Source organism: Lactuca virosa, chromosome 9 (genome assembly GCF_052849685.1).
Source record: "Lactuca virosa cultivar CGN04683 chromosome 9, Lactuca_virosa_CGN04683_v6, whole genome shotgun sequence".
Lineage (NCBI taxonomy): Eukaryota > Viridiplantae > Streptophyta > Magnoliopsida > Asterales > Asteraceae > Lactuca > Lactuca virosa.
In genome coordinates, this window is record NC_136434.1 from 151535236 (window position 1) to 151557741 (window position 22506).

Sequence of the window (22506 nt, forward strand, 5' to 3'; positions counted from 1 at the left end):
TGAAAGTTTTGTGTATTGTATGTTTCTTGATTCACTGTATTTTCTACATATTTCAATAATACCAATAATCCTGATTTTTTTATAATTATTCTTCAATATTTATATATATTTGTATTTTATTTATGCGTTCCCCTGCATTACCAATAATATGAATTTTAAATGTACGTTACCAATAATATGAATTTATTTACTTATAAGAAACAAAGGAAAATAATTGTTTATTCAATAAACAAAAAGCTGTCTTTTGCAGGTTTTAGACTTTGGACTGTTTCATATGTTTATTAAATTAACACATTTGATTTAAGGGTGTAAAACATATAAAGAAAACACAATCAAGGACCCCGATTATTTAAGATGATATCATAAAAAACGTACACAATAAAATTAAATATGATAAAGTAACATAAAGACACGTCGTTTTATTGATTATATTGATATGTCTAAATAAATAAAAAGAAATGTATGATTATCTATAATCGTTGAAGGACCTCCTTGTATACAACATTTTTTGTTTTATTGGTTTGACGACCTTCCTCATCACATATGAGTACCTTCAAGCCTTTTTTACTTGTCACGCGAGATACAGCTACATATAACTGACCATGAGTAAAGACGGGTCTACGTAAATACAATCCAACAGTTGATAATGACTGCCCTTGACTCTTGTTAATGGTCATGGCAAAACAAACAGCTACGGGAAATTGTCTCCGCTGAAAACGGAAGGGGATTCTTTTATCAGACGGAGTTAACTTCATGCGAGGTATATAAGTAGTCTCATTGAAGAATCTACCAGCTATAATGCGTGCCTCAATGACATGTTTTCCAAGCCTAACTATTTGTAACCTTGTACCATTGCATAGACCTTTGGTTTGGTCAATATTACGAAGCAACATGACCGGAACACCTGTTTTTAATGTGAGTTTATGGTTGGGAATTCCAGATGCCTTAAAAGCATTCAGTACATCCGGAGAGTAAACTGATTCCTCAAAACAATCTGCTGACTCTGTCTCACATAAAGAATCCGAACTCAGATAAGTTTTCCCTTCGTCTTTCATCAATCCTAACATGTAGTCATTGATAGCATCAACTTCTTCATTTGTAGGAACCAAAATAGCCTTATCTTGAAAATATGATGGGTCATCAATATGGTTTTCAAAAGAAGGATAAATGGTCGATACAATTGAATGAATATGGTCACCTGTAGAGCGAATGATAACATCTTCTGGAAATTCAACTTCAGCTTCACCATCATTAGGACCACCAATATTACCTTCACTAATTTTAAGAATCCATTCTGCAAATGCTTTTGTCTCATCCAAATCATTAGTTCGACAACCAACCTGAAGCCTCATGTTTACCGTTAAACATAAAACTGTACATTCACTCCATAATCTTGATGAATGTAACGATGCCTGCACAATATCCGAACGATTACCTCTTTGTATTACTGGAAGAATTTGTCTAAAGTCACCTCCAAATACAATGGTCTTGCCGCCAAACGCTTTATTCCTGTCAGATGAACGGATAATGTCTCTAAGTGTCCTATCAAATGCTTCAAAACAATGACGGTGCATCATCGGAGCTTCATCCCAAATGATAAGTCTCGCTTTGTTCAGTAGTGCAGCAAGATCACTGTCTGGCGCGATAGAACAAAATGAAATCTCGGTCAAGTTAATTGGGATAATAAATCTTGAATGCGCTGTCCTACCACCAGGGAGCAATAGTGCTGCAATTCCACTTGAAGCAACGTTGAGAACAATTTCACCTTTGGATCTAATAGCAGCAGACAAGGTCTTCCAAACAAATGTTTTTCCGGTTCCTCCGTAACCATAAAGGAAAAAGACACCACCTTGTTTGTTGTTAACCGCATTCATAATGGTGTGATAAACATTTTTTTGGTCGACATTTAATTTGGAATACAAATCTTGATGCTCAACTTCAATAATAGCAGGATCATAGTTAAGCTCATCTTGAATTAACATATTGCATGACTCTTGAATGTATCTATGATCAGGAAACGGCATATTTGGTATTTGCTTCAAACTCAATCCACAGCTCAATGATTTCTCGATGTATGACAACGTAAGGTTGAAAATTGCATCCTCTTTTAACTTCAGGCCTGAAAAAAAAATAAACAACGAAATTAAATATAGTTATAGCTATGTAAATGGCTTATGTTAAGACCTTTATAACGACTATAAATGATGTAATCGCGAGTTGCTTTTTTGTCAGTTTTACATGCATAATGTATAAATGATGGAAAACGAACAATTTTTTGTGAAAATGGCAAAAATAATTGTTGATTATGTTTTATGTCAAATATTTTCATAAAGGTCATTTTTAAGCAATATAGTTCCGTCCAAGGACCATTTGTATATGAACAATAATTGGGTTGTTTTGGAATCAAATTAAAATGTAAGGGAAAACGAAATTTTAGGGCAATTAATACAAATGCAATTCCTGACCATTTAAATATGACCTTTTGTTAATTAGTTTTTATCCGTTTTATTTAAAGTTGAAATTAATTGATTTTCTTTTCAAGAAGAAATTAATTAGTTTGAATAAAAAATAACTATAAATTAGTGTATTTACCTCTGACGCCGATTTCTTGTTCACGAACGTGAATGACATCATCAGAAAGACATTGATATGTCTCTTCAAAAACATGAGCAGGACTTGACAAACTATCAGATGTAATCAACATAACAAAGAGAGACCGGCAGAAAGAAGCTGTGGCCCAATGATGTGTTTCGTTTATTGACGAAATGTACTCTCTATCATCATCTAATAGACCAAGAGCATAGCAAGCATCTTTGTAAGAGTCATGTACAATTCCATTAATTGTCTTGATATCTTCATAGCATGTAGGACCCTTGATTTTGTTCAACAAAATCCGTAGGTAGTAAATGTCACCAGCCTTGGGAGAAACGTGGTTTAATCGACCGAGTGCCTTGGACTTGGTTTTTCTTTTTGTCCATATCTTATCTGATTTATTCCAAACATATTTAGTTGGGAATTCAACGTATGACAACTTCCGTGCATCTTCATCATGCTTGTTACATTCCATCCAAGCTAAAAATTGAGAAGCAGCGACAGTCGGTTTAGAAACAACCTGATTAAGATGTTGGTTTGGTTTAAAAACAACAGGTTGTTTGTGTTCGAGGTGAAATGACAACCTTTCGACAGACGGTGTTCGATAATGAATATCATACCCAAAAAGCCTCCAACATGCCTCACATGCGGAAATATAACGACAGTTATAGAACTCACCAATTTCGTCATGGTCGTTATTTTCTATCTGTTGTTTTTTCTTTTTTGTTGGATCAACAATAGATGCTGTTATCCTATCCGGTCCTTTGTTAATATACTTAAAAAGATACTTTATCGATCCAACTTGGTTACACCACTCTAGATTCATGTGAGCTTGATATTGTTTCAGAAGGATCTTATTATATGGAACAACATTTATGAAAAATCAAGAAAAATGTCATAAACAACATTAAATGATAATTTGAGGTTAACATAGGAAGAACATAAGAAAACATATATAATGAGTAATATGTTTTTATAGATTACATTATCCGTTTAAAAATAAAATATTAGTACCATTTTAATTTAAGTTGTTTATTGATATTTATGTATTTAAACATATAATAATATATTTCATAAAAACAAAACAAATTTAAAGAATTAAAATTTAGTAAATCATTGAAAAGGATTTGTGTATACCTGTTGTCTAAAGAAACACCGTTTTTAAGGACATTATTTCCATCGTTACGTCTCCGGTAAATAGGATAACCATCTTCATCAATATATGTATGATCGGTATATTCCCTTGGAAATCGTTTTGAACATTTGCCTTTTTTCATACACGGCATAAATGGTTGATCGTTGCCACAAGGTCCGTGTATCATGTTATCACAAACAATCTGATACAAATCGGGTTCACTATCCTTGTCTGGCAATTCAGCACATATAACACGGTCTATGTCTTCGGGATTTGGAATTTTAGAATTTTTTTCCAAAAACAGACATACATGACAATATGGCAGGCCCCTCTTTTGAAACTCAATCGTATATACAACTGTGTGAGCAAAGAAAGCAACCAGGGTTAAAAGATAAAATTATCGAAAAGTTATAATGTTAATGAGTAAAAAATATATAAGATTGATACCTCCACCGACTTCACCCAAAGTTTTTTCATCCTTCAATTGACTGATTAATGAATCAAATTTAATTTTGAAAATTCGTGTCAGAATATCTGGCCTGTCTTCCGGTTTAAGATTCTCGGCTTCAACAAATCTAATGACTTCTGGCCATTTAGGATTACATGTAAGGGTTAAAAAAAGATCTGGATAACCAAACCACTTAACCAGAGTCATCGCATCTAATTAGTTTTGTTGCATGTAACGGCTGCCGCCAGTAAAAGAAGATGGTATAATAATACGGTTTCCCATCAAAGAAGCATCTTCAATGCCATCTTCAGCTGCCTGGGCCAAGTTGCGATAAGGTGCCACGCGTAATGTTGGCTGGTTAAACCTAATATAACTAAGTCGTTCATTTTCAACCATTGTATACGAATCAACCAAAACTGTTGGAATAGTTTTCTTGAACGTAATATCAATGATATTTCATCGGTTCTCTGTTGTATACGATAAGCAAAAAACTCTCGCATGGTCAACCTTATTCGTCCATCAGATTCTGGATCTTCAACACCACGATGTAGTATATCGACTCGAAATCCATCTTCGGCATAAGGGAATAATAAAGGATATTGAAGTGCAAGATATTGAGGATGCAACTCATTAATACGTTGAAGTTGTCGACTTTGCGTTTCCAATACGATATCCCTTGAATCATACCCATCAATGTCACCTATAATGAGGGCAGCTACCTCATTTGTGGTAGGAAGATTATACTGCCCACCATCATTTTCTCTTGACCCAATCAATTTCAACCTAATACGCTCTGTTGGATTTGAACCAAAGCGATCACGTGCCATTCTAAATTGTTTAGCCAGTGGATTAATGAAATCCAATAAGCCCATCAACTCGTGAATAGTCCAGAACTCAAGAGAAAACGGATTTGCCATGGACTCATTAGATGTGGTCTTTTTCTTCTTATTAGACCTACAATAACATAATAAAAAAAATAATGGATATAAATTTTTTGTAGTAATATATATATATATATATATATATATATATATATATATATATATATATATATATATATATATATAACTAATGGAGTTATATAATATAGGGTATTCACACACTCGCATGATTTGAATCTGTTTTGAACCTCATGATCTGTATCATACATGTACAACTGGCAAAATCTTGGTGATTCACCCTCTTCGGGAAGTAAGCTGCCTGCAATATGATAATTTTGGCCATGCATTCGATAAACATAAGGACCACCTCCTGAGTTAACGGTGTGATCAATCTTTCCAACCATAGATGTGAATGCGAACATCATATTGTATCGACGTATATTCTGTATAAAGTTTTGACTTTTTTCCGAAAGACCGCTATATAAATCAAGCAACAACTGAGGTGGGTGAATCAGACTGGGTAGTTCAACTTTTCCATTGTAACAACAAATGGAATAACATGTTTTCTTTAAATCCTTATTTCCTCGAATTGCTTCTCCCTGCCACACCTTAGCTTTACATACTGAGCAAACATATACAGCATCTCCAGAATCCAAATAATCTATAAATAAATAAACAAATTTACGAAATTATATTTGTGGTATGCTTTAAATGTAATAGGGTAACGACATTTTATTTGTCATGACAAATAATTTATGGTGTGGATATAACACCTTTGCTTATTCCGATATATTTACTATGATTGTTACCGGTTACATCATTCTGAGCATTTGAAGTAGAAGGAATACATATTTGTGTCTTCTTTTTTGTAGAAATTGGTCTGCCTCTTTTTTTCTTTTCTTTATAGTTAACGCTGGTACCAACTGAAAAATGTGTAACTGTATGTATGAATAAAATATATAATAACACAACTGAATGATGAAGTTGATCATTATTAACAGATAAACGATCAAGTTGAACAATATGGGTACCTGAAGGTTCAACGAAATCTTCATTCAACTCAAAAAATGGAATATATTGTGTATTAAATTGTTTCCGTTTCGTTGTTGTTGAATGAGTTGTGTTGTGCTGAATTGTATCTTGGTTGTTGGAAAAGTCTGGAGGTAATTCGGTAAACTTTTGAGCAACTCGACAATTAGGGGGTATGAAGAAACTATTTTCTGAAAAATGAAAATTTGTATGATAATTTAGCGAAATATATAAATAAAATATATGAATTTAATACACATAAGCAAATAAAAAAACAAAAAATGCAATACAAAAGAGACATAACATATAACAAAATGTACCTTTGTGAGAATTTCTTTGCATTGTCTGAGATGATGGTGTTTTCAAAGCATTCGATGAAGAGGGTGAATGAACTAAAGAGGAAAAGTATATATAAAACATTAAATTAAATAAGATATTAAAGGAAAAAGATAGTTACCCAAATTAGATATTATAGACCTATATGTATTAAAAAAGATAGTTATACAAATTAGATATTATAGACATATATGTATTAAAAATTAAATGTTAAAAGTTTATATATTGGGAAGTTAAAATTGACGTTATATGATTTAAGAAGTGGATGTAAATATAATATAAAAGAAATTAAGAATACTTTACCTTGATTGGTTAGCTGTGAAAGTGGCGATCTTGAGGAAATAAATGTGGATTGAACATTCGGTTGTATGATGTTATGAGACGGGGTAGCCTTAGGTAATTCGGAAAGGTTTCGAGCAACTCGACAATTAGGTGGTATGAAAAAATTATTTTCTGAAATGAAGATTCGTATCATAAACGGAGGAGAAATATTAAAAAATATTAATAGTACAATAGATAAGCAAATATAAAAACGAAAGTGTAATATGAAAGATGCATAACATATAAGAAAATGTACCTTTGTGGGATATTGTTTGTAATGTTGAATGTGATGATGTTTTTAGAGCATTGGATGAAGATGATGCATTCACTAAGGAACAATGGTATGTATATCAAAAACTCAAAGGAAATATAAAGAGAAATGAGTTATACAAATTGAACATTATAAACATTTAAGCACTTCAAATATAAACAGAATGCTTAAATATGAATCTTACCATTTGTGATGTCAGACAGTGGTGTTGTTGGGGAAGTGTTGTTGGGTGAAACATTAGTAACAAACCTTGTAGGTTTTTTCTTTCCCGAAGCATTTGAAATGTCACTCATTTCAATACGTTTGATAATTTGTACGTTCTTGGTCATATCTCTGTATATATATATATATATATATATAGTGATGATGATGATTTCTAACACTTTAAATAAGGGAACTGGATATTTGAAGGGTTTAAATTTGGTAAAAAATAAATATTGCATATAATTAAATAAAGTAATGAAATATTAGTTGGGTTTAACTTAGGTAATAAATAAAGTCTTCATATAATTATGGAGGGAATAAATGCAGTATAGAAAATTGATTTTGATTACATATTCCATGATTTTATTCTGTTACCATATGAAAACGATGCATATTTATGCAAATAAAATTTAAATTTGACTTTAAAAAATAAAAGTAGGTGGAATATCATATATAATAAAAATATAAATTTTCGTGTATATATATATATATATATATATATATATATATATATATATATATATATTTAAATTAGGTAACTGAATATTAGAAGGATTTGAATTAGGTAAAAAGTAAAGCATGCATATAATTATGGTAGGAATAAATAAAATATAGAAAAATACATTTTGAATACTTACACTATGATTTTGTTTTGTTACCATATGTAAACGATGTATATTTATGCAAATAAAATTTAAATTCCATTTAGACAAATAAAAGTAGGTGAATTAGCATATATAAAAAAAAAATTATTAATTTTCGTATGTGTGTCTGTGTGTGTGTGTGTGTGTATATATATATATATATATATATATATATATATATATATATATATATATATATTTATATTTATATATAATAAATTTATGAAATCAAATGATGAACGAAAGAAAAAAGAAAGAAAATATGCATTAAATCAAAAGAGTTCAATAACTTGAAATTGTCATAACCTCCAATTCTATCATTGTGTACACACCAAATAAAAACTCAATAAAATTTTAAAAACAACCAAAAGATCAATAAACAGACAATTGAAAATGCGACACACAAAAGATTAAAAAGAAAATGTCTATAAACATATCGAAGATGATATGTAAAATTTTGATGGGCGGCTTCATATTAGTCCAACTTTTCTAACTTTGGGATCTTCAAGGTATCCCGTACAGCACGAGTTTTTGAAGAAGACCACTCCAAAGAGTCAGTGTTGGCATCAATCTCAATAGGGCGCTTCCCCGTACTCGATGATGGTGTTACAGCTTCAAGGTCAACAACATCAAGATTGTCATCATGCACATAATTAGTATTTTCCTGCAGAAAACAGAAAATAATAAATATCGATCAAGAAAAATATAAAACAAAACATAACATATTTGCACAAAGTCATGAAAAATGAAAGAAAAATATATTGAAGAGAGGGCACAGGGTTTGACTTTGGAAATATATGAGATAGTTACCAACCTTATTTGGCTTGTTAATAGGAGTACCATTATCATTTATATTATGATGTTGATGATTTGGTGACCGTTTTGTCACCTCAGCAAGAACCCTTTCATCATCAGTTAACTTATGCACAGTGTAAGCACGATAGTTGTTCTGCAGATTGAACATGGATATCTGAACTTTGAAGACAAACTTCTTATTTAGAAGAATTTTGAACTCATCAGGTATCTGTTGTCGCCCTTGATCCTAATTTACATTATAAAATGCTTGGAAAAGTTAAAGAAGAAGAATCATATATGTCAATCATTTAAATAACGGAGATATTTTATCAAACCTTAGCTATTTTTTCCATCAACCATTGGTTTCCACGATGAATAAGATCTTTTACATGACGCTCAAACAATACAAACGAAGAAGACCCACTTTCATCTTGCACACGAACTACTATCCTAATCCTAAAAATTATAACATAATACTTATATTTAGCTTGACATACACAATGAAATATATGAAAAAAGTAAAATACATGTATAGTCAAAGAGATAATAATTACTTACTTTCCAAATACATCTGAGACAAATCTACAACCATCACAGTGAAAAGGGCCAGCATCAACATCATCATCATTTTTAGTAACTTTTTTAGAACAATCACGGCAATAAAATGAATACCAACCATCATCCATATCAAAACCAATGATAGTAGCGATAATGGTTAAACCAACTTCCTGTTTCATATATAGGAAAAAAAAGGAATCATATTAAAATATTATTTCATATCAATTGTACATATAAAATCAAAACAATAATAGAGTGCGGAAACTGTTATATAAAAATGTTAAGTAAACCTCATTAAAATCAGGAATTTCATCAATGTTTTTTATCTGAAAACGGAGGTAGTAATCCTCTGGATTAGCCACAACAGTATCTGAGTTGAGCTGGGATGTACGGCTAGAAGACTCAACATTCGTATCCAAAGCATTAAGACTACATATACAAAAAAGTGAGGTTATTCAACAAAAGTAATGATTTAGTAAGATAAATGTGTTAACTATGGTAAATAACATACTTTGATTTGAACTCCAAAATCTGAGGCATATCATCATTTATATGCAATCTAGACCCAAACAAACAATTACCAACTTGAGGCTGACTTGCAACAAAAAAGTAAAATAATATTGTCAGTAATTACTTTGAAGTTGAAATGATAATTTGTTGTAAAAAATACTTACCACCCCAAATTTTGAGTTTGGCCAAACGTAGCAAGATAATAACAGGAGCAGTCTCATTATTATGTTGTGAAATGTAAGTATTCAGCTTCATTGCAAAACTGCCCCACAAAGCGACTGCAATTCTCGTACCACTAAATATGCATGGTGGTTATTAATGAAAGATAAATATAAACGGGGGAATGTGTAATAATAATACGAATGTGTACCTTAAATCCTGAGCAACCAGATTCATTAACCTTTTCTCTCTTCCATACTCAACAATGACTCGCATGGGATCAGTTGACACAACTTCACCTAGAAAATCTATGTGAAAAAATGTAATAAATTAGTAATAATAATCCAAATGTGTATTACATTAAAAATTGAAGTATAGAAATAAGTTAAACTAACAACATAACATACCAAATGCAACACGAGTGTCAAAGTTCCTGGCTAGCAAATCTGGGAAAGAGATAAAATGATAAGGATCTACTGTATCAACAAAATCAGTGGATACACGAACTTTTGTGGTTTTGTAGAAATTGATTTTATGTTTATGAGGAACAAGCATGTATTCGCTTTCATTGCTAGCCATAGCGAAGTTACTGATCTCCCGGACAGCTCCTTCATCGATAGGGATTCAAATACAGGAATAAGATTTTTTTTTATTGTTGCTTGAATTCTACTTCCCTGTAGGTGACAATGAAAGATAAAAAAGTGTAAAAAAAAGTATTAAAAAAAAGGAACAATAAGAGATTTCATTACATAGACTAAAGTTTATTATTAAAAATAATAAAGTTGATTATTAAAATTGTATGAATAGAAGTAAAAAAGCATAACAAAAATCGAATTTAAATTTTTTTGAATAGAAATAACATAAGAATTTGATAATCTAAAAAATAAAGTGTGTAAAAACAGTACCTCCTGGTCAATTAAAATCATGTCCAGGCTTGCGACCATATTAGGATTGTTTATATAGGTCGGCTTCCAAAGCATGACGACTTTAACACGTATGTTCCAAGACTCTTTAGATGCGTTGATTTCAGCAACCTTATCAAAGACGACCTGATCTGCATTGTTAGCTGCCATGGAATACTATTATCTGCAATGGAAGGGGATAATTAGTTAGAGAGAATTTTGATTTGTAATGAAAAATCGTAGACAGTATATTTATAGGGAAAAATAAATTTGGTTAATGCTGATATCACATAAAGATTTTGGAATGTAATATCATTTCTATAGTTAAGATATGTTTTATATATGGTATGATATCCAAAATAATATCAATATACCATGTCAAATATAAGTACAAAAATAGATAAAATCATACCATATTTAAGATAATAATTACCATATAAAAAACTGTAAATTTGAAAAGCTTGTAGAATAAGGAAATTATATAATAAATATATAATATTTTCATAAATATGGTATGATATCGAAAATAATATCAATATACCATGTCTAATATATTTACAAAATATAGGGAAATATAAATTTGGTTAATGCTGATATGACATAAAGATTCTGCAATGTAATATCATTTCCATACTTAAAAGATGTTTTATATATGGTATGATATCCAAAATAATATCAGTATACCATGTCAAATATAAGTACACAAATAGATAAAATCATACCATATTTAAGTTAATAATTACCATATAAAAAACTGTAAATTTGAAAAGCTTGTAGAATAAGGAAAAAATGTAATAAATATATAATATTTTCATAAATATGGTATGATATCGAAAATAATATCAATATACCATGTGTAATATATTTACAAAATGCCCATTGTCATAGTTTGTAATTTTAAACTGAAACTTCGACAAAATTACTAAAATGCCCCTGATCGATTTTGGTGATATCAGACCGAAACTTTGCAAGAATTACTAAAACGCCCCTAATCGTATTTGGTGATTTCAGACTGAAACTTTGCCAAAGTTAATAAAATTCCCCTAATCACCTTTTGTAGGCTCCATGTTATTTTTATAGCACAATTTTGACCTGATGCCAAAATTGCCGCATTTTTGTCAATTTGACCTTTCCAAAAACTATCTCATTTTGACCAAAATGTGCTCGCTTTAGTCTATTTTACTTGATATACAAATGTCCATTTAACGGAAATACGTTGCTATAAATTGCTCTGAAAATGCTCTTTTCTGCACAATATTTACGTAATGCCAAAAGTTGCTATAAATTGCTCTTAAAACTATATCATTATGTATATGTGTTTTTGTATGGGTCTTTGTTAGTATTCATAATAATGCCCCTCATCGAATTTGGTGATTTCAGACTGAATGAATGATTATTTACCTGTAAAAGAAGATCATACAACCTTACAAGTTCTTCAGGTTTTGTAACTTTTTCATTTTTTTTTATCACATGGTGAGAAACGTCATTCATTTAATGGTGACCTCGTGGTGAGAAACGTCATTATTAAGAGGTGACCTAAGCCAACAATTTTGTATATACTTAAGATGACATTTTATTAAAACGTACTGTCAAGTACTAACTATAGAGTCATGGCACGCCATGACAAATTTTTTAGAACCTTGGTTTATGATGATTAGAGCGGCTTGATTAGTTTTGAAATCGTGAGATATTTAGGGAGGATGTTTATTAACCAAAAAAACTAAAATTTTATTTTCTATTTATTGAGCATGTTTATTTTTAGAATTTTGAGTTGATATTACATTATTACTTATTAGGATCTAGGAATTGCAAATTTTAGTTTTCAATTGCCATATTTAGTAGGGATTACCTGTTTCAGTTAACAATTGACAATTTTAATATTATTTGAGGTAAATAGCTAAATGTTATGTTATTGTTTATTTATTTATTAGGAAATTCCTATTTCCGTTATCTTATTATTATTTGTTATGAAATATGTAACTGTATAATAAGAAACTATTTAATTTATTAATATTTCCTCTTTTAAGTTTCAAGATTAAAGTAATCAAGGTCCAATTAAATAAAACTATAGGCAATTAGGCATGATGTCAAAAGGTTGGCCGAATCAAATAAATCAACTACACCTAAGGTCAATTAAGTAGTTACAGCATCTTAAATTGTCCTATTGAATAGAATAAATTAAGCTATAGCAACAATAACAGTATAGCTTTATAATCATATTTAATACATTACGTATTTATAAATTTAAAAAAATGGGTGGTAAAGTGTTGACAGACCATACATAACAGTTATCAATATTGAGACTCTTTGACATGTGTAATCTAATTTATCTTTTACTCTTTGCAATACTAACAAACAGTTGGTTGCGTTCAACGGTACGTTGCCCTAATACAGCACCTATAGCTGAAAGGGTAAATCGGGAAATCGAAGAATTAGACATACCCTCGGAAGCACTAAAGACTGATAAATGATAACTAACCTTTCAAAATGGAAACGCGAGTTTTGGCATTTGATATTGGAAATTTATGCCCTAGCCAATGAAATTCAGTCATGGATGCAGCTTGTTCAGATCTTGCTTCATCCATAACAACCTGTATTTATAAAAAAATGAAAAGAATGGAAGAAATAAGATTTGTGTGAAGTTAAAAAGGTATTCAAATTAATAGCATTACCTCGAATTTAGCTTTAAAAAGGTCAAGTGCAGGTCCAGTCTTACTAAGATGTGGGATCATGTCCACGCCAAACATAGTCTGTAATTGTCATGCCTTATGCAGTTGCACCTTTTCTGACAGCATCCACAACAACAGCAAGTGAAGCACCTATAATAAAAGTAAAAGATTTTCTTGTTTCTTTAAATTAATTTATCAAGTAGCATGAAAATGTTTCTTTAAATTCTTTAAATTCACAACAGCTGAAAAATAAAGGACGAATGGTTCAAGCATATAATCATTAGTACATGAGACAATTTAGAAATTAAATGCAGGAATATTATTGATCAGCTCCTTGAAACACATGCACTTATATTCTCAAATGCAGGACTACTATTGATTGGTTCTCCTCTTGTCTGACTCATGGTACACCTGTAGTAAAGGAAAGATGGAAAAAATCTATCAGAATGGTTACTTCAAATGCCAACAGAGGAAGGAAGACAATCTGCAGGCTTAAAGGTGGAGGCTTAGTAACTGCATAAAACAAAATTAGTATGGAATCATAACCGATATACATGGTATTATTTTCTAAACAGTTAATATAATAATATCATATGTTGTCATACCATGGCTATTTTCAAGATAGATGAAAAGAAGCAGTTCAAATGCAATAAGCAAAGGTGTGGCAACAACTGCATGACATGGTTCCCACTGCATAAAAGATAAAGAAAAAGTATTCCCTGATGCATAATGTAAGATATGGAAATGACACAGTTCATAAGGTTTATACAGATTGTTCATACTTATAGTCTTACATATTAAAGTGAATGAAAAATGATGATGAAAAGGAAGAAAAAGAAAGAGATAATACATCACGGACATGGGGAACTGATGGTGCAGGTAATGAGAATCTTCCTCTGGCAACAACAACATGAAATAGGAAAAGTGGGAAGAAAATGACCCTGCATACAACAATAAATCATAATCCACTATGCTTTCATTCTGCAATTCATGCATAAAGGATTGAAAAACCTTCGGCTTTAAGAAACAAAACTCTCTCTTTCAATCTAAAGTCGCATAAGAACTTTGGGTAAACATGTTTAGAGGGGATAATCTAGATAAAAATGGAGCCAAATCTCGAAGCAAACATAAGTACACAAAAACCCCAATAAGCCTTAATGATATGAATTCAGATACGTGAACAGAAAGTTCAGTAATCAGTACAAAGCTACAATCAGAGCTGATTTCTTAACTAAAGAGATACAATTTGAAGATAGGCTTTTCACTTTACAGGTCTGATTCATTACAAACGTCCATGAAATCACGCCATTATTATAAGTTTGTAAGCATCCATTATTGAAATCTATAGGGTTTGGGGGTTGATTTTGTTAGAGATATGGGACACAGCTGGACAGGAAAGATTCCAAAGCCTTGGTGTGGCATTTTATCGTGGTGCAGATTGTTGTGTTCTTGTGCATGATGTGAATGTGATGAAGTCATTTGAGAGTCTTAATAATTGGAAGGAAGACTTTCTGATCCAGAAAACTTTCCATTTGTTGTTTTGGGAAACAAGATCGATGTTGATGGGTGCAATAACAGAGTGGTAATATGGTCTTTTTGTCATTTTAAATTTAAATTCATCAAGATTCAACTTCCAATACACAAGTAACAAATGGAATGCGAAAACACATTTGTTTAATCTACTTTCTTGTTTTCAGGTGTCGGAGAAGAAAGCAAAAAGCATGGTGTGCTTCAAAAGGAAATATTCCTTACTTTGAAACATCTGCTAAAGAAGGGTTTAATGTTGAAGCTGCTAAAGAAGGGTTCAAAATGGAAACGCGGTTAGGGTTTTCAAAATCTTACCTGCATAAAGAACTCGATCTCCTAATCGAGCTTCAACATATTTCATCTACATCTGAAGTAGAACACACAGGATCGAAAATTGTTGATGGTCGACGCGGTGCCCCTCAAGGCTTCCTGGGGTTACGCATAGGATCGATTCCATATCAGCAGAAGTAGAACGCATAGGATCGATTCCATGTATATATGAAATCAATGGGGTTACGCATATCGGCAGAAGGAAGGGGTTAGGGTTCGTATCTTTTGAGTTTCATGGGGAGCTGATTGTGTTGATTGTGTGGAGAGAAAACATAAGAATGAAATTAGGAATGAATCGTAAGAAGGAAGTTTTATTCGGGAGGCGCGTGTATTTTTTTGGGTCAGGATGATGTCAGCAAAATGATCCTAAGGTGTATAGTAAAGGAGGGAAATGCAATCAAGGGCCCTTGTTTCTTCATTGAAGAATTTAAGGTTTTGTTTTAGTAATATTTAGAGATGAGTAAGTAAATGATCAATGCCAATTTAGCAAGTGAGGTGCGGTTTTTCTCTTTTCTTTGGAATCTTGAACTTCTCCAAATTTGGTAGATCTATCCACCAGAATGGTTGGCGGTATAATCTTAGGCCTGCTTGACCGCCGTGCATCACTTTGTAAATGAAGCTCCTCGTTAGTTCTAGTTCATAGAAAAAAAATTGAATTTCTAACGAATGTAAAGTCAGTTGAAGCTTGAATTTTATGTTTTAATTGGTGAAATTTCGGTTTGGAAAAAAATTATTTTACCTGCTTTCCTAATTTATATTGGTGCTAGATATATTTTCTTGTGTACTGGCCCAAAATTTAATTGTTTTGGATTGGTCAATAATGTGCACTAGGAAATTAAGTTAAGGTGGATCTTTGAATTCTTATCTTCGAACCAAATAATAAGGATATAATTTATTTCATCGAATTACAGAAATTCTGTTTATATTTTCCACTTTTACTATCAATAACTAAAATTTATAACCTACGACTTTTTGCATCATGAAGAACCTACTATGTTTCATTTGTCAAATAAATAAACAAATATGCTTTCTATTAAACCCTCCTAAGGAAAGTCGCCAAGTCTCATCCCCACATTTTCATATCTTAAGACAGCTCAACTCTTATGTACAGATGAGAAGTTGAGCTAACTCTCCCAAATCTAAGAAATTCCTACCAACTCACGTACTTAACACTATTCCCAACATCCCACGTCCACTATATAAATCCAAACGAACACATATACCATTTCAAGCCATCTCGAATTAATTAACTTCTTAGTTTCTTATTTCAAATATCTACCTTTTGCAACACCATGGGACGTTCTCACCTAAATTCCATAATCCTGATTCTTGTTTCGGTCAGCTTAGCATCATTTAGCGGGAACATCATTGCTGAGGCACGTAAACTTGCAGAGATCCCTGACCTTCCCGTGGTTCCTAAGCCTGAGCTTCCCGTGTTTCCAAAGCCTGAGCTTCCCGTGTTTCCGAAGCCTGAGCTTCCGGTGCTTCCTAAGCCTGAGCTTCCTGTCATTCCTAAGCCTGAGATTCCCGTACTTCCTAAACCTGAGCTTCCCGTGCTTCCAAAGCCTGAGCTTCCGGTGCTTCCTAAGCCTGAGCTTCCGGTCGTTCCTAAGCCTGAGCTTCCCGTGCTGCTTAAGCCTGAGGTTCCCGTGGTTCCAAAGCCTGAGATTCCTGTTCTTCCAAAGCCTGAGCTTCCCGTGCTTCCAAAGCCTGAGCTTCCTGAGGTTCCAAAACCTGATGTTCCTGTAGTTCCAAAGCCTGAGGTTCCTGAGTTTCCAAAGCCCACGTTTCCCGTCATTCCGAAGCCCACATTGCCAGAGTTGCCTAAGGATTTTCCTATCCCTTCCGTTACCCATCCATAAAGTAATGCTTTTTGCAAAGTTAGATGTCTATTGATTCACCTTACAACTGCTACTTTTAGTACCTAGATCTCTGTGGAATGCTGATGAAGCTTAGATGATTATTTATTTGTTTTCAGAGTTATATAGTATGGTCATTTATACATGTATTTCATTAAAATATTGATTACAGAATGTGTTTGATTTTTGTATACGAAATGTTGCTCGTAGCAATTAATGTCACAAGCATAAATCGAACCAGGATCCATAAATTAAAGGTCTTCAATTTATAAGCTGAAAACAAATCATGAACAAATATCACCCTTTTCTATAATTAATCAATTTGGAAGGAAAAGGAATGGAAAATGAACATTTATTGGTCACTGAAGTAATTGCACACATTGTTCCTGCAGTGGGATCTATTTCACCATGGTGCATCAGGCCCTTCAGTCCACCAAAACACTAAATTTAATCATCAAATTGGATAGGTTTACAGAATCCGATAAATACTCCACTCCACAGTTGTGTCAAAAAAATCAAGAGATATATATAAATGTTATTGGTAAGGTAAATGTCCTTATGTGATTCGTCAACTTCAAAAGACTTTGGACTCGGTACAATCTAGCTGTGTCTGGGATTGGTATTCTTTTATGTGCTGCCGTTTTCCTGCAGCACGGTGGAGAGAATAGTATTTGTTTATCGAATTCCCCATCACCAAAGATCAGTGGGAGGTCGTGGTCAGATGGCATGGCTGCTATGATAAATTTATTTGTCTATACTTTTGGCAATAACATTGACAAGATGCTCAAAACCGACCAAGAGGCATGTTTGGATCAGACTTCACCTAGCAATATGACTAAGTTCAGTCTGCCATCTTACTGTCCTTAGCTGATGAGATAATTTATGAAGTCGCAGATGAAGAAAATGTCTCTATGGTTGACGCTTGAGAGTCTGTACAAGACAAACTCCTTAACGAACAAATTACTATTGAAGCAACGGTTATTCTCTTTACGAATGAAGAAGGTAATGTTCTTGTCTTCTTGAAGGACCATTTTGACGTGTTACTCCAAGTTGTCGCAAACCTTATGGAAACACTCTGGATAGCCAATAGTAGGTAAAACATCACTCTCATATGGTGATTTTAAAATGGTCTTAAAATATAGTTTTCATCCAAAAATGAGAGTTTAAGTCGTTAAAACATGTGCGGATATGCATTTGGTCCGAATTCAAATTTAGTTTAAAGCATAGCGAGGATATTACAATGGATCTCAAAACATAACTGAAAGTACGATATTACATCTATATCATCTTCTAAATAACCAAGCATCCTTCTTCATCTCTAACACGTCAAAATATAGCATAAGGCGTGAGAATGTCTCGTGAGAATACCCGAGTGCAACTCTTCAATAGTAAAGGATGATGACAGTCATCTATACTTGGAGTTGAACCTCCAAAATAGTTTAAATCAACAAAACATCCCAATACCCTTAAAGCGGGTTCAAGTAATATCATTGACTTTTGAAAACATATCAACATATTAGTTTCACAACATTAGTAGAAATGCAATGCCTATGATCCTAAACCCAATTTCCATGTCCATCCGACAATATACTACAAGGTTGTACGTCCACATAACATCGTATCGGTTATACAACCCTCCCTACATAACATGGTATCAGTCATACATGGCTTCGTGGCTAGTACAAAACCCACCATGTACAACCTTACCAACATAATAACATACTAGTTGACTTGTGGACCATTGCACATGCCCACTCAAAGGGTATCTAACCACTTTACGCATTGTGGTGATTAATATCCATAAATAAAACCACTCACAACGCATAATAATAGATTTTGGTACCTTGGAGTCACCTAGGGAAGGGATTTTTAACCGAAAACCAATCCGGAACCGGAAGCGAACCGGTTAGTAGTATTTGGTCGGTTCTCGGTTCTTAGTTTACGACTTATTCCACTTTTTTTTTCGGTTTTAGTTATGGTCCGGTTCCGTTTCGAACGCTTTCTTAAATAGCACATTTCTTAGTACAACTGAACGATTGGTTAATGTATTCGATCCGGTTTTCGATTCTTAATTTATGTCTTATTTGGTTTGTGGGTTTTTCAGGTTCTGGTCCGATTTGTTCCATTTCCGGTCCGATGTGTTCCATTTGCGGTCCAGTATACATGCCTAGTGTCACTTCAAGCCCAACCTACCCTAATATGAAATGCACATATAGGATGCTCACAAAATACTTTTAGAAATCATTCAACACGGGTTAATTAGATATCTTTTCAAAATAGGCTTTCATGATGCAACAAGTACTATGCAACACATAGAATCAAGTTTAAGAAAAATGCCAAAGGGTTATATAGTATGTTTATAGTACATGTGCTTGAATAAATTCACCTTAGTTGTATAGACACTACCACTTCACTTGCACTACAATTCTTCTTACACCTCTTCACCTACAATACACATGTAGACACTTATTAACTTTCAAACTTCATACACAATGACTTTTTTTAATTTGTCATTGCTATAAACCATTTAAATCTTTATTCTTAATTAATCATATTATAATATCCCTCAGGGTGACACCAAGATACCCCGCCTTCAAACTACTAATAAACTATTAAAATATTTGAATACAACATTTTAATCTTCTAAGAATTTCTTTGTATTCAAATTAAACATTATTATTATTATTTATTTGATAAAAAATATCCCTAAAAGTAAAGTGTTACAATTACCTCCATCTTAGGACGATTCCGTCCTCGGAATCGCAAGATCTTGAAAAACTTGTGGGTATCTTTTCTTCATATCATAATTCGTTTCCCAAGTAAGATTTGCACCGATGCGAAGTCTCCATTCAACCGGTACAATATCTATCATCTTTCTTCTCAATTTCATAGTCTTTCCATCCACAATTTCCTTTGGTTCCTAAATGAGTCTTTTCTTCTAGTATCTACCTCATCACCCTTCAACTTCGTCAGGTAGCGTACGTGAAATACATTATGAATGTCTTCCAGTTCTTATTGTAGCCACAACATATAATCTTGTTTCCATATCTTCTCTAGTAGATGGCATGAGAATGATATAGAGGCTCTCTTTTATAGTAGGGTTGAACGAAAAATTTGTCAAAATAAAAGATATGTATAAGAACATGATTCTTTCCCACCAAATCTCTCTAATTTTGGAGGAAAATTTTCAAGGACAATTATCCACCAAAATCCTTTCTTTCCTTCCCACTTCCTTAAACAAAAATAAGGAAAACCTTTTTTTTTATCTTCTTTTCTTTCTGTTTCGTTCAACTTCCGTTCCTTTGCGTCCTTAAGTGGAACTCCGTAACTAGGCTTTAAGGAGGAAAGAGAAGGAAACGAAGGATTGATAGGGGAAGAAAAGACTAATTTTTCATGAAATCTTTCATATCGAGCCCATTTGGGGTGAATCTAAGGGAAAGGGAAGGTAATGAAAGACAACTTCCCTTTCTTTCCGTTCCTCTCCATTAGAAAAACTCGAGAACATGGCTTTAATCAAAATGGAATCAAGCTAGACATGCCATTATACCTACTACGTATGTGTGAGCCCTCCCTCGGCAGCTATTCGACTTATGAAAGGCGCTTCGGGGTTCACCATTGGTCAACTCGGACCGATTGTTATTGGTGATACCCATTCTTATACCATGCGTAACTTCCTTATTTCAACACCCTAATTATTTTTGACCTGGGTACCTAATTGTATTAACCGCCTATTGGAACCAGGGTAATACTTAATCAGGTACATAAACTCGATTGCCAAAGAAAGTTCCATGTATCATTTCATATACATTTTATTACTCAACCTATTCATGTATCTACATTCTATACATAATATTGTTTTCATTTTAGTTCCAAAAGCTTATTTTTTAACATTCTATTTGTTTTTGGTTTAACATTATGTGTGAGCATCAAGATTTCTGATTCCGAACCAAGGTTTTCCGTAGTTTTTTTCAAGTGGTACATCTCATAAAAACCCTTAACACTTCCATTTGACATAACTTTTCCATTTCAAGTCCAAAAAGCTAGGTTTTTTTATTTTTTTTTTATTTTTTTTTTATTTTTTATTTTTTATTTTTTTGCATTTCATTCTTAGTTGATCCATATAGGAACAACTAAATTACTTATACAGTGCACTAAAAACTGGATTTCATTGCCATTTCCTTGTAATTATTCACATGTTCACTTTTCTTCATTTCGCTAATAAGTTTCATGTATTAACCAAAACCCGCATTTTAAGCATTCTTACATTTTGCTTAATATTTACAACCTTAGTTTAAGGATTTAAATTCACATCCAAAAACCATTTCTTGTTTGCAAGTGTTCGTATGCCACATTCTATCTTGTTCCCCTTTTATGTACCTTGGCATTCCTATATGCCTCTTAAAATTTGGGGTGTTAAATACATGACCTACATAAGTGTATAATGTCAAAGGGAAGGAAAGTGTCCGGATTAATTAGAATCGTAAAGAGGTAAATGTTTAATTATGGAAAGTTGGCAACAACCGAATATTTTACTACTCGAATGCTTATAAAATAAATAATAAACTAGATTATAACCCGCGTTAAACGCGGGGAGCATATAAAAAACATAGAATTGTAAACATATATTACATCATAGGAAGCATGACAATTAAAAGTAGATTACCATAGCTATTTTAAATTCATTAACATACATTACAATAGCTATTTTAATTTCATAACAATTAAAAGAATAAATAAAAAAAAGTAATAAATCATAGAATAATATAAAATATTAAAATAGTTCATTACAAAAAAAAAAACTATGTTCGAATGCAAATTAAAATATATATAATCACTACTATCTACTTGGCATAGTCACCGTATCAAAATCAGAACGGATTGAAAAAACTTGTTGAGAATGATGTGCCGGAACCACATACTCAATCGTATTTCCTTTAAAGAAATAGAGGGTATTGTTTCTATAATCCCACCATTCATGTGCACTTTCATTGTAAGTACTAACATCTACTTTAACCCACCGATTGTGAATGAAAATCCAAATAGCCCACGAACTATCTCCACTTATAGAGAGATATTCCAATTTTCCGTGAAACTTGGTTAGTCTCGATGCATACGGTTTTAATTCATTAATAGTAGAAGGTGCAAATATGAGTATATGTTCTTCTGAATAAATATCAAATCGCAATATGGTATCATTAGATAATAAGAAGTATACGGCACCGCCACTTGTAACTGCCTCATCAGAAACAGGATAAACAGATGATGGTAACCGGATATTTTGAAACTCCCTCCATTGCCATGTAGTAGATGAAAACAATTCTATGTTGTAGTAATCA

At 32.6% G+C, this 22506-nt stretch overlaps 1 protein-coding gene and 3 long non-coding RNA genes across 4 annotated transcripts; all 4 read right to left on the bottom strand.

The window, feature by feature from the left end:
• Positions 1-426: 426 nt before the first annotated feature.
• LOC145138808 (uncharacterized) lies at positions 427-3614 on the bottom strand. The gene is made up of 2 exons (XM_079072830.1): positions 2593-3614; positions 427-2119 (listed from the first exon to the last, which is right to left on the bottom strand). The coding sequence occupies exons 1-2, from the start codon at positions 3416-3418 to the stop codon at positions 471-473; spliced, it is 2475 nt and encodes an 824-aa protein (XP_078928956.1). The 5' UTR covers positions 3419-3614; the 3' UTR covers positions 427-470.
• A 5655-nt stretch (positions 3615-9269) lies between these two features.
• LOC145136203 (uncharacterized) lies at positions 9270-9810 on the bottom strand. The gene is made up of 3 exons (XR_013720296.1): positions 9726-9810; positions 9505-9643; positions 9270-9380 (listed from the first exon to the last, which is right to left on the bottom strand). It is a non-coding gene; the product is annotated as an uncharacterized LOC145136203 (long non-coding RNA).
• A 113-nt stretch (positions 9811-9923) lies between these two features.
• LOC145141197 (uncharacterized) lies at positions 9924-10313 on the bottom strand. Its single transcript, XR_013722489.1, has 3 exons — positions 10291-10313; positions 10095-10182; positions 9924-10019 (listed from the first exon to the last, which is right to left on the bottom strand). It is a non-coding gene; the product is annotated as an uncharacterized LOC145141197 (long non-coding RNA).
• Positions 10314-10501: 188 nt separating this feature from the next.
• On the bottom strand, positions 10502-13367 carry LOC145141198 (uncharacterized). Its single transcript, XR_013722491.1, has 3 exons — positions 13265-13367; positions 10789-10969; positions 10502-10557 (listed from the first exon to the last, which is right to left on the bottom strand). It is a non-coding gene; the product is annotated as an uncharacterized LOC145141198 (long non-coding RNA).
• Positions 13368-22506: the final 9139 nt, after the last annotated feature.